This window comes from Giraffa tippelskirchi, chromosome 5 (genome assembly GCF_054371585.1).
Source record: "Giraffa tippelskirchi isolate mGirTip1 chromosome 5, T2T-mGirTip1v1.2.pri, whole genome shotgun sequence".
In the NCBI taxonomy this organism is placed as follows: Eukaryota; Metazoa; Chordata; class Mammalia; order Artiodactyla; family Giraffidae; genus Giraffa; species Giraffa tippelskirchi.
Window position 1 is genome coordinate 111,356,331 of NC_137279.1, and position 13,442 is coordinate 111,369,772.

Genomic DNA, 13,442 nt, shown 5'->3' on the forward strand with positions numbered 1-13,442 from the left:
TAAAAAAATTACTAGATATGCCAAAATACAGGAAATATGACTAACAACCAGGATGAGAATGTTATATGTATATAGACATAGAAAATGGAGATTGACCCACAAAGTCCTTAAAGCAGCTATAATTAACATGTCCAGGGACTTAAAGGAAAACAGAAATATAACCGGCAACTAAAGAATGCTACTCACCATCTGGCCTCACAATGATTGAGTCATCAGCCATTAAAGTCACTGACCTTCAACATGCCCTGAAAGGCGTTTAGGGCAGAAATCAGGAATGAGGAACTTTGTGCTCTGTGAAAATTGGCAGAACAGGCCTTCAGACAGATATTTTCAGGAGATAATTTTATGAACCCAATTTATTGCATCTTCCCATACTTAGAAAGCAGTAAAATCATTAGCTAAGATATTCCTGCCTTGTGACTAACAGCATGATTGATTGAATGTACCTCCCTCTTCAAAATCACATGTATGCTGTCTCCCCCTTCTTCCTCCAAGCAGGCCCTCAGAGCTCTCCGAGAGACTGTCTCTATGGTTATAGTCCTCAGTAAGTCCCCAGAAAAAACTGAAACTCATATCTTTCACATTGTGTTTGTATACCAGTTGAAATAATGAAGAGAGAAATAGAAACCATAAAAAACGGAAACTCAAGCGCTAAAAAATATAATATTCAAAATGATGAATTCACTGGATAGGCATAAAAGTAGATTACATCAGATCCTAAAGAAGAAAGTAAACTTGACACTTTACTGTACAGCAGAGATTGACACAAATTTCTAAATCAATTATATTTCAAATTAAAGAAAAAGTAAACTTGAAGGTGACATAACAGAAACTGTCTAAAACCAGGAATGAAATCAGACAGATGCCCTGTAAGTCATTCTAAGGACATTGACTTCTACACTGAGTAATGTGGACACCATTGGATAGTTTTGATGAGGGGAGTGATATCATCTAACTTACATTTATGGGATCATTTTGGTTGCTGTGTTGAGAATAGACTAGAAGCAAAAGGGTAGATGCAGGTGGTCTGTCAAAGGAATACTACATTATTCTGAGTGAGAGAGAAAATGGTAGCTCAAACCAGGTTAGTAGCAGCAGGGGCAATGGGAAGTGGTAAATCTGAGATGTATTTTGATGGTAGAACAGGCGGCATTTTTTTCATGCACTGAATTTGGAATCAAGATTGATGTCAAGGTGTATAATATACACTGAGCCATTAACTTCTTCTGGAGAGCAACTATACATCAATAAGACATATATGACAGGAAACCTAAGTACATAAACAAAGAGAGGCTTATTTGTTTCACATAACTGGTTAGACCAAGGATCTTCAACTACTCAAGGTTACCATTAGTATCCCAGCCTTTTGCTGTCTTTCCCTTAAACCATACTTAACAGACTGTATTTTTGTCCTTTTCCTTGTGTCTCATGGTCCCAAGATAGCTGCTGTACTTCCAGGCATGATGTTGGTATTTCAGGAAAAGAAGCAATAGCAAAAGGGGCTCTGGCAGTTGAATTTGTCCCTTTTAATCCACGAAAGCAAAAACTTTCTTGGAACCCCATCCAGCAAACTTCCCCTAATATCTCATTGGGTCAAGTAGCCAGACTTAGGAGAATAGATTGCTACGTGTGGTCTAGGAAAATTGCAATTCAGTCCTTATGGTCGGAGTAAGACATCTTCTCTCCCCAAATTCAGAAGACTTCTGATAGCTAAACACATGGAGGTTTTCTTAGCAGAGTAGAAGGGGCAAGCTGTAGGAAGAGTGTTGGTGATAGACAATTTCTATCATAGATTGCTTTTTGCAATTTGGTTACAAACCGTGCGCAGTGTTCGGCAGATGTACATAATAAACATGTACTGCTCTGACGCGGGTATGAAGGCAGTGATTTTTGGAAGACTTCATAAACAAGCTGACTGAAAGACAGAGGAGGGAGGTGGAGGGGAGAAGGGTTGGCATGACTGGTTTCAGTTTGTTTAAAATAAAAATGACCTGTGATGGGAGCAATGCTCTGGGGACTTGGATGAATATATCTTCCCTGCCAGATGTTTGAAGCATTGAAGATTTGTCATTTTAAATTTCTAAATGTAGAGATGTCTAAAGATCTTCAGTGAGTTTCAAAGCCATCCATGATCCTCAGGGCAGAGTCTGTAGAGATGGCAGGATAGGTTGGCCCTCTCATCCATTTTAGGTTACCTTGAGGAATGGGGGAGGTAGGGAAGTATAGAGTGAAGAACCAATACAGTAGCCATGAGGGGGAAAAATGGATTTTATATTAAAACTGGAGGCAGAATTCCTTCTAGAAAAGAATTTTACTGTTGCTAGTGAAACACTTGCAGAGTCACTCACTTTTGCAAAGTTAGGTCTCAGAATCTGGTTTAGAGAGCAAAACATGAAACAAAGAAAACAAAACTTCTTTGCAAAAGAAAGTAAGAAACATTTTGAGTTCTGGCTGGCTGAACAGGAAAAGAGATAAAGGGAACCTGGGAACTGAGAAGGAAAGGGGGAAAATTAAAATGAATGGGAGACAGTTATGTAACCCTCCTAGCCAGTGGGCTTTACACCCTCTCCTCAACACAGCTTTCGAATGGCAGAGCCAGGAATCCGAAAGCCTGGGGCTCCTTCTACCTCCAGCCTTCCCCAGTCAGCACGAAAGAAAGAGTTCAAGTCTGAGCTGGGAGGCAGTTGGCTGGTCATTCACAAATCCTCCCACCTGCATCTATGGAAAGATTTTGAGGTGAAGGCGCGCCTGAGTCCTGAACTGAAATGTCAGGTGCTCTGGCAGGAAGCGCATAATGACCTTGGGGAACAGTTTCCTCTGGTTAGTGCTGTGGGTGAGGGTTCCACCTTCTTCCCCAGAACAAGCTGGTAAACAACCATTCCCCCTCCTTCCCCCTCCTCCACAGGTCTCTTACAACCCAGACTCTGTTGTTAAGGGCAACCGATACTTTCCATTTCCTGATGAGCAGGCGACTCTGGGCCCCTATAGAATAAGTAACAATTTGCATTTGGTTTCCTTTGTATATTACAAAAGGGGGGAAAAAAAAGAAAACAACAAAAAGAGCATTCACCAAGGGACTCGGCTCATGGTTTCTCACCTACTCGAAACTTGATCGCTGCTCAGACCTCACAACATTCATGTGGTCCATGACGGTGCTGAGTACTGTTACCTTCTGCTTCCTCTCGGCTACAAGGACACTCATGAACTCTGTATATGGCAATAATATCAGCTTGGATAATCCAGTTACTCAAAGCATGTTCATAACTAAAATTTCCCTTGGTCCTGGCAAGAAGCCTGCAATTTACATCGGTGGGAACTCCTCTGAACACTTGAGAGGGTATCTCCTCGGAGCCAGGTTCAGGTTTGTGGGTTTCAGTCCACAACACCCAGCAGCGTGCCTGGGACACAGGAGACGCTCAGGAAATGACAGCTGCATGACGAAGCGTTAGAGTGAGATGTAAAGTGAGGAGAGAAGGGGAGAAATGAGGACGTAGGCTGCAACTTTTTTCAACTCTTAGAAAAGTCTGATATAGGCATCCACTGGGACGGAGGCAGGCCCCTATCCTTGAGTCTGTATGTCATCCCAAGAATGGCAGATCCCTGAGGGCACTGGGTTTGTGTGGCTCCATTCAGCAGAGTGCAGTTTGGGGACACATGTTAGTTTGGTATGTATAGCTAAATAGCCATGAGGCACCTATGTGAGCATGTGTATGTGTACGTACACACATTTTTGTGTATCCATCTCTTTAAATATGACCAAGACATAAGACCAAATAATATTTTCTGCAGGAGTCCAGGGGTAGGACAGGAGAGCAATCTTGGAGACCCAAGTGGGCAGCCTTGGTTGTGAGGGAGATGCCAGTCCTGCCCCCAGCCTCTCTACCCAACCTCCTTTCTCTCTTCCCTGCCCCTGGTGACCTTCTGCCTTTTTTCACTTACTTGTCTTGCAAAGTCTTTCATCATTTCCTTAGCTTCCCCTACACACTGGCCATGATCAAGTTTGTTCAGCACAGCTCCTTTCTGAGCCGGGCTAGGGTGAGGGGAGAAGAGACTCGTGGGGGTGTGTTGGGGGCTCTGATATTAGGGTGAACGTGGACAACTGGAGGTCAATGTCACTAATCAGTCAGTGAACAAGTATTTATTGATCTCTTCGTTCTAAGGCTGTGCTGAGTGCTCACTGCTTTCTGTGGTATCTGCTCATTAAGGGAAAAAAGGGGAAAAAATTGAAGACAGTTATATATCAGACCCCTTCATTGGGCTAAAGACAAGGGCTCCTGAAAGCCACTAACTAGCTGTGTGATGACAAGGCTCCACACACACACACACACACACACACACACACACACACACACACACGACTGGCTGGGATTTTCCTACTGCTGAGACTGTGCCTGCAGAGGTGGCAGCCCTTGAGAGGGCCGGCTTGGGCCATAGGAATGCCTCTGAACCTGTTCCTTCTGACTGGACATTCTACAAGCCTGGGTTCTTTCTATCAATAAATAGCCAGAATATGGTTAATAAGACAAATGAGATAGAGAAACAAAGAGATTTCACTGCAGGGAATAAAAGTATTTCATTGCAATTTTGACAAGGAGAAGAGAAGTTAAAATCAGTGAATTAAAATGTACTGGGATGAAAGGACTTCCCTGGTGGTCCAGTGGTTAAGACTCTGTGTTTCCACTGCAGGGGGCCCAGGTTCCACCCCTCATCATGGAACTAAGATTGTGCATGCCACATAGTGCGCCCAAAAGAAAATTTACTGAGATGAAGACATCTCAGTAAAAGTGTTATAAAATATTACTGTCCAAAATAGCAAAAAGGTGATAGAAGATGTATTATGTTGTAAGAAAAGGTATAGGATTGAGAAGACTTCATAAGAATAGTTCAGTTTATTCATTTGTGGCTCATCTAGAATGATCTTAGAATTATTATGTAAGCTTTGTTTAGTCCTTCCTGGTGGCTCAGAGGTTAAAGCGTCTGCCTGAAATGTGGGAGACCTGGGTTCGATCCCTGGGTCAGGAAGATCCCCTGGAGAAGGAAATGGCAACCCACTCCAGTATTCTTGCCTGGAGAATCCCATGGACGGAGGAGCCTGGTAGGCTACAGTCCAGGGGTCGCAAAGAGTCGGACACGACTTCACTTTCACTTTCACTTTGTTTAGTCATCCAGAGTCTCAGACCAAACTCTGATTCTGAAATGTCAGTTACTACAGTCATGGGATTGAGGGTTTTTTCCCCCTTGGTTGGATGAGAAAAATATGTAGTTCTAAGAAAATGTACAAATAAACAAGGAGACAATAAACAGATAACTGTGGGGTCAGTACTTTTGATAAACTGTGTTCATTCAGGTAAAGTGATTTATCTTCATGGTGCTGCTCTGGTTGGGCTTCCCCAGTGGCTCAGCAGTAAAGAATCCTCCTGCAATGCAGGAGACACAGGAGACTCAAGTTTGATCCCTGAGTCAGGAAGATCCCCTGGAGAAGGAAATGGCAAACCACTCCAGTATTCTTGCCTGAAAAATCCCATGGGCAGAGGAGCCTGGTGGGCTACAGTCCATGGGGTCTCAAAGAGTCAGACATGACTGAGCACACACACATGCTGCTCTGGTTTTGTTCTATCTGCTTGCCAAATTTAGCAGGTGGATCTGTCTGATTTGCAAGACTCATTTACATGTTTAGAAGATTCGCTTGTTGGATTAATATGTCTTCCCTGCTAGAAGTCTGAAGCGTTGGAGAACCGGTCATTAAAATTTTTTTAAATGTAGAAATGTCTAAGGATATTTGATGAATTACAGAGCCACACATGATCTTCAGGGCACCTTCTTTAACTCTACAATGGTGAATGGTGGAGTTTTTTCCCTACCATTTCAGTAGAACTGTCTACCTTATCTCTAGGGGTTCATTTATATCTCTGAGGACTTTTAGTAGCTGGGACACTGATTATGGTAAGCCTTGGTCCCATATAGAGAAAAGCAACAACAACAAAACCCACATAGAGTTTGAGGAATTCCTTCATGTGGAAGGTAGAGCATTTTAGGAGCACTGAGCAGAGTGGTCTGACTGTAATCATACAGGATATCTACCTGAGGACATCAGGAAGGCTTTGAGGACCAGACCACTTACTTCTCAGTTCCATAGAAGACTCCACAGAAATTGCTGGTGGAGTCACCTGCAATGCCTCAAGAACCTGGAGGTAATGTTCCCATCTCAAAGTGAATGAAAGTTTCACTTTACCTCGCTGTGTGACCTTGGGCAAGTTTCTTAACATCTCTGAACTTGTTTCTTCATCTATAATGCAGATACTGTAACACCTAGCTGAAAGGATTATTAGTAATGCTGATTTGAAATAATATTTATAAAATGCTTAGCATAGTTCCTGGAACATATAAAGAGCTCAAACCGTGAGAACTATCTGTTCCTGTTAAGTGAATAGCCAAGGAGAATTGGAAAGCACCTAAGTTAAAATCAAGTTCAGATCAACAAATATGTACTAACCATGTGCTAATGTTGTACTCATAGCACTGGGGATTAATTCATATTTTTTTTAATAAATATTTATTAAGCAGATGCTTGTCAATGACATTGGTTATGCCTATTGGTTGCTCAGAGCCCTGAACAGTGTTAAAAGACACTGCCAAGTTCTTACTGTTTTGTTCTTTTTCTTCAGAATGTATTTTGCATTCAGAGAGGTTTTTTAAAAGGTAAATAGATACTGTTAAGTGAAAGAAGCCAATCTGACAATGTACATGCTAGATTCCAATTCTATCACATTCTGGAAAAGGCAAAACTATGGAAATAGTAAAGAACCACTGGTTGCCAGGGAAGGAATGAGGCAAGAATAGGTTGGAACATAGGGGATTTTAAGGCAGTGAAACTACTCCATATGTTATTGTAATGATGGAGACACATCATTACACATTTGTCAAAACCCACAGAATTTACAAGACCAAGAGTGAATCCTATATAAACTATGGAATTCAGTTAATAATAGTGTACCAATATTGACTTATCAGTTGTAACCAATGGAGTACATTGATGCAAGATAGTAATAATAGGGAAAACTGGGTTTGAGGGTAGGAGTGAAAGATATGTATAGGAATTCTCCATACTGTCCATTCAGTTTTTCTATAAACCTAAAATTTCTCTAAAGTTAGTCTATTATTTTTTTTTAAGTAAGTAGAATTTTCACAATTCATTGTATATCCCAGTCCTACCTCCTGGAGATTAGACTTCATTCCACAGCTGGAATACATGTTTCTCTTTCATGTTTTTGGACTGTTCTGTATTTCTATTAATCTCAGCATCTCTGTTACAGTGTCTTTCCCATAAGAATGCAAACTTTGTGAGGACAGGGACCACGGCTAATTTTCTTTGTGAGAGTATGTCAGTCTTCTGTTCAGACCTCCCAATTTCTTCCCTTTCCAAGAGTTTTGGGAATATTAACTCGTTTAATCCTTAAAGCAGCCCTGTGTGGTAGGTCGGTCTTATATTCATCAAATATGAGAAAATTGAGTCACAAAGAGGTTAAGAAACTTGTCCAGTGTAACAAAGCTAGGAATTGGCAGAGGTGGGATACCAGCCCAGGTATCTGGATCCACAGTCTGAAGTTAAAAGTACTAGAAAACCCCCAAATTTTTTAAAGAAATTTATTTATTTTTAATTGAAGGATAACTGCTTTACAGAATTTTGTTGTTTTCTGTCAAACCTCAATATGAATCAGCCATAGGTTTCCATATATTCCCTCCCTTTTGATCCTCCCTCCCCAAAATGCTGTGAACTGCAGATTATACACGTTTGGGGAGTGATGACATCATTTTAGGGTGCCTTAAATAAGCATATTTTTTATGCAATGATAGAATGGAAGAAAAAAGTGGAAGTACATTGCATGTAGTAGGACTGGTATTGTTTTGTGAAACTTGTGTTTTTTTGTATATTACCTGTGTGTGTATTTGTGTTGGATGCCATGTAATATATACTTAGAAAGCTCACTGCCGTAATCTGTAAGATGAGTTGTTACCACTGACAGGTAACAAGAAGTACAGGTCTGAGGCAGCTCCAGGCTCCTGCCAGCCCAGGTGTACCTGGCTTCCATCCCCAGCAGATTTCCCCTTGACTAGGATAGACCTCCTTACCTTTCACTGGACCAGAGTCATCTGCCTGCTATAAATCATTCTCAAGAAAGGAGACTGGGACTGCCATGATCAGATCTCATTGATCTGATATACCTCTGATCAAAGACTCTTCCAGAAAAAAAAAAGAGAGAAAGAGAGACTGGAAGTTAAGTAATCTAAGTGTTAGCCCTGAAAGAACTTGGAAGACCAAAAATATTTAAAGGTCTGACTAGTCAAGGCTATGGTTTTTCCATTAATCATGTATGGATGTGAGAGTTGGACTGTGAAGAAAGCTGAACACCGAAGAATTGTTGCTTTTGAACTGTGGTGTTGGAGAAGACTCTTGAGAGTCGCCTGGACTGCAAGGAGATCCAACCAGTGCATCCTAAAGGAGATCATCCCTGAGTGTTCATTGGAAGGACTGATGTTGAAGCTGAAACTCCAATATTTTGGTCACCTCATGCAAAGAGCTGACTCATTGGAAAAGATCCTGATGCTGGGAAGGATTGGGGGCAGGAGGAGAAAGGGACGACAGAGGATGAGATGGCTGGATGGCATCACTGACTCGATGGACATGAGTTTGGGTAAACTCTGGGAGTTGGTGATGTACAGGGAGGCCTGGTGTGCAGCGATTCATGGGGTCGCAATGAGTCGGACACGACTGAGCGACTGAACTGAACTGAACTGACTATGTCTCCTTAGAGGCGGACAATTTGGGCAGACTATCCACCTTGTCATTCACTCATTTATTCAATCAAGAAATGTGTACTGATTACCTAATGTGTGCCCAGCACTGTGCTAGGCACTGGGGACACAGGGATGAGCAAAAGAGACATGATCTATGCCTCCTGGGGATGACTCTAGAAAGCGAGAGAATAGTTAAAACAACTAATCTTGGAAATATATGTATAGCTATAAAGTGTTAAATGCTTTTTAAGAACACAAAGGAAAGAGGGTTATCTGATGTTGTAACAGGAAGGTCTTATTTAAATAGAGAGAAGGCATCAGGTTTGGTCAAACTTACCAAATACAGAGCAGAGACTCTAGTCCAGGAGAAAGGTTTGAGAACTTTGACTTTAGGATCTCTTTGTGGGAATGTAAAAGGTAGTCTTTGTTTCCAATATTCAGAGGCCTTTTGCTAATTCTGGCTATTGTTGATTATTCCTAGCAGATGTATGGGTCGTTGTTCAAGTCATTTTTTGCAGGAGATCAGAAGCCAAGACTCCAAGGTGGCTTGAAGAACAGAGAGATGAGCTTCTGTGCACCTCAAGTTATGAAGAGAAATTGTACAGGACTATGGACAGTGCTGTTCTGTACTGAAGAATCCATTCTTTGGAGATGTATTTTGCTGTGGTTTTGTTCTGATGCTTTGTGCCAAAGGACAGGATCACAGGATCACCTCCTGTCCTTTGGGGAAGGGGTCCCCCACCGAATGTGAACACAGAGGCAGGTCTGTGTTCAGAGCTTTTCCACTGCAGTCAGGTCTGTTGGTCCCTGCAACATGGGGGCAGACCTAGGGGCAGGCAGAGAAGTACCAGGACAAGACCCCTCTGCAAACCCCAAGAGCAGTGATACTTAGTTTTGAAATTCTGTTTTGTAAAAATATCCTTTTCTTATCAAAAAACCTTCAGCAAAGTCCTAACAAATCTTATTTCCTGATCTCAGTTATCACCATACTAAACAGGAGATAGGGCCAATGTCCAAGTTGGGCAAAATGACACAGGGGAGAACAGTAGTTGTCTTGAGACAAACACGCATAACTGAGGAAGGAGAAAGTAACAGTGTGCTTCCCTGTTGCAGATTCTGATGACAAGCAACTACCAGAATTCATTTTCAGAATGTGTAAATACTTCTTAACAGTTTCCCAGAAATCCCTGGAAATAGGAGCCTCGTCATAGATGATACTTCTGCAGTTAAAGGAAACAGAGTTGAGACTACATGTGCATTAAAGGGATATGTGAAGTTTCAATATTTGGATTACATATCAATTCTTTCTAGTTTTCACAAGCACCCTGCTAAGTGATTCTGTTGTTTTAGGAGAGTGAGGTATCAGTTCAGCTCAGTCGCTCAGTCGTATCTGACTCTTTGTGACCCCATGGACTGCAGTATGCCAGGCTTCCCTGTCCATCACCAACTACTGGAGCTTGCTCAGACTCATGTCCATCAAGTAGGTGATGCCATCTAACATACTGTTGTCCCCTTCTCCTCCTGCCTTCATTCTTTCCCAGGGTATTTTCCAGTGTGAGCGAGGTATAAGAAAAGCCTAACCCAAGACTGCAAGTAAGCGGCAGCCTGGGGCTAAGTCCATGCACCCAAGTCATTCTGCTGTGCCATGCTGTCTTCCTGAATAACATTTACCTGTTGGCTTCCTTTCAAGACCTTCAGGAAAAGGCTGGCACATTTTCTTCCACTCCACAGCCAGTCTCTGGGACAACAGGCAGAGGGACAGAGTGGGAGGCGGCAACTACAAGAAGGGGAAGGGGTTGTGGAATTTTTTCCAGTTGAAACTGAGCCCTCTTTTTTATCGTTTAACTTTTCACTTCCTCATCTACAAATTAATCAACATCTATGACCATTTCCCACAAATAAAGCTCTTTTCCCTTTTAAAGCCAGTCTTCTGCCAAAGCCCCTTCCATCTTATTGACCCTCTCAGACCTTGTTGCCCCTACCACTTTCTTCTACTCTACCTCTCCCTGCCAATCCCCGGTTCCGGCCCCTATCCCCATAAATATGCTCTCATCTCCCCCACCTTATCCCACTTTACACCCAAATCTCCCTCTAACTCCACTTCCTTACATTTCTCAAATTAATCTCAAATAATTTCTCAATTATTTCTCAACTTGCTTTGTTATTGTTCAGTCGGTAAGTCGTGTCTGACTCTTTGTGACCTCATGAACTACAGCACGCCAGGCTCCTCTGTCTTCCTCCATCTCCCGAAGTTTGCTCAAATTCATGTCCATTGAGTCAGTGATGCTAGCTAACCAGCTCATCCTCTGCCACCCCCTTCTCCTTCTGTCTTTAATCTTTCCTGGCATCAGGGTCTTTTCCAACGAGTTGACTCTCCACATCAAGTGGCCAAAGTATTGGAGCTTCAGCTTCAGCATCAGTCCTTCCAATGAATATTCAGGGTTGTTTACCTTCAGGATTAACTGGTTTGATCTTCTTTCAGGTCAAGGGACTCTCAAGAGTATTCTCAACTTGCTTAGGCCTCCATTTATATCATCCAAACATTCTAATGTATACTTTTAAAAAACAACTTTTTAGTTCCACATACACAGAAAGAAGTACATGTAAGTACATACTGCGAGGAATGACCACATAGTGAGCACACCTATGCATCTGCCACCAGGTTAAGAAGTAAGACATTACTAGCACCTCAGAAACTTTATGATGTTCTCAATTATTACTTCCTCCTTCCTCCCTAACGTAGCATCATCCTGACTTCTCATTCCATATATTAGTTTTGCTTGTTTTTAGCTTTACATAAATGGAAACTTAAAATATGTCTTCTATTGTGTCTGGATGTTTTGCTCAACATTATATTTGTATGATGTAGCCATGCTATTGCATGCAGTAGTGGTTTATTCATTCTTACTGCTGTATAGTACTCCACTGCAAGAGTATGTTGTGATTCATCCATGTCACTATTTATGGATGTGTGATGTTATTTCTAGTTCAAGGCTATTTCAAAAAAGATTTGACATGAACATTCTTGTATATAACTTTATGTTGTACTTACACACATATTTCTTCATCTGTTTTTAAAGGAAGGGAGTAGTTTGGGTAAGACCACCATAAAATAGATTGGGAAAATTGAGGCACAGTTATGTTCAACCAATTGGACATGTTTGTCATGAACTACTACTGTACTTACACAGAGAGGCCTAAGACACAAATACAGACAAGAGAAGGTACTTGATGAAGACACGTGTCTTTGTGTGTGGGAATTCACAGAGAATAGGGAACAGAAACAGGCTATGTAATTAAGTACAAAATTGCATAGGCCCAGAGAAGAGGCAACTTTTAGAACCTCCGGGTTAAGGCTAGACAGTTTAATACCAGGGCTCACTCCTGCTCACCCACAGTCTGTGACAGAAGAGTCACCTGGAGGCCATGCATGGAAAGGGTAGGGGCTGTGGGTCTGGGGGTCATTGCTATAGATCCCAGACATATTTCTTGCACAGTGTCCTCGTCCCCGCATCTCCCATACCTTAAACTGAGACTAAAACCTCTGTGAATGGAGAAATTTCAGATGGACTCTGTATTTTTCTTATCTTTTCCCTAAAGATCCTGGGAAGCAGAAGGGAACCAGCGCAGACCCCTCTGGGAGCAAGTGGAGCTTATCAAATGCAAATTTTCATCTCTGACAGCAGAAGCTTGAAATCTGGGTGTGTATGTTGTTGCTCAGTCGCTCAGTTGTGTCCAGCTCCTTGCGACCCCGTGGACTGCAGCACGCCAGGCTTCCCTGTCCTTCACCATCTCCTGGAGCTTGCTCAAACTCATGTCCATTGAGTTCGGGATGCTATCCAACCAGCTCCTCCTCTGTCGCCCCTTCTCCTCCTGCCTTCCATCTTTCCCAGCATCAGGGGCTTTTCTACACACTTTTCTAGGTGTGTATGGAAGCTAATAAAGATGAGCGGCACGGAGGAGGAGCTGAAAGGCTGTATTCGGAGGCGGGATTAGAAGGGGAATGTGGTTAGCTGCAGCTATCATCATCCCTAGCATCATTTTATTATCACCATCCCTTAAATTTACATCACACACGAGTTTACAAAGAGCTTTCTATTCTTGACTTTCACGTCTCTGCCGTGGCAGGGTGGGGATTGCCCTCCTTTGACTGAACTGCCCAAGAACAGGCGGCACAGAGGGCAGGGTCAACGCCCTAAGCTTCTCTAGGCCCTCCTCAGGAGCCCACAGGGCTCCGGTCCTTTAATTGGAGAAGTGGAATAGGGAAAAGAGCAACGCAGGGATACACGTCCCGCGGAGAAGGACACACACAGCGAGAGATCTGGAACTGGACAGAGGCTCAAGTCCTTGCAGGCGGTAAAGGTGGACGGGTTGGCGAGGTGTGCAGTCGCTGAAAACTCCTTCTGGGGTACTTGCCCGAGCCACCTGGAAGGTGCACCGACGCTCACCGAGCGGACGCTCACCGAGCGGGCACTCCCCGCGCTTGCCGCGGAGGTAGAGGGAGACTTCGTGGAGACGCGGGGCTGGGAAAGTCAAGCTTCCCTGGGCGCCCCACTAGCGAAGTGGTGCCGCCCCTCTGGGACGCGCGTCGGGTGCCCTCTGTCACCGCAAGCCGCCCCGCCTGCGGCCCAGGGAAGAGCTGGCCC

At 43.1% G+C, this 13,442-nt stretch overlaps 1 protein-coding gene across 4 annotated transcripts in view; it reads right to left on the reverse strand.

Moving 5' to 3' along the window:
* Window positions 1–13,442, reverse strand: part of CHI3L2 (chitinase 3 like 2) — a 51,272-nt gene that overhangs the window by 32,480 nt on the left and 5,350 nt on the right. The window contains exons 1-2 of one of the 4 annotated variants that reach the window (XM_081492757.1): window positions 3,098–3,381; window positions 187–291 (exon numbers count right to left, since the gene is read on the reverse strand). In XM_081492757.1, the coding sequence (XP_081348883.1) occupies window positions 187–189 (3 nt within the window). In that variant the 5' untranslated portion in view covers window positions 190–291; window positions 3,098–3,381. Of the gene's footprint in view, window positions 1–186; window positions 292–3,097; window positions 3,382–10,467; window positions 10,574–13,442 lie in introns of those variants that run through there. The other 3 variants (XM_081492759.1, XM_081492756.1, XM_081492758.1) reach the window with 3 other exon arrangements.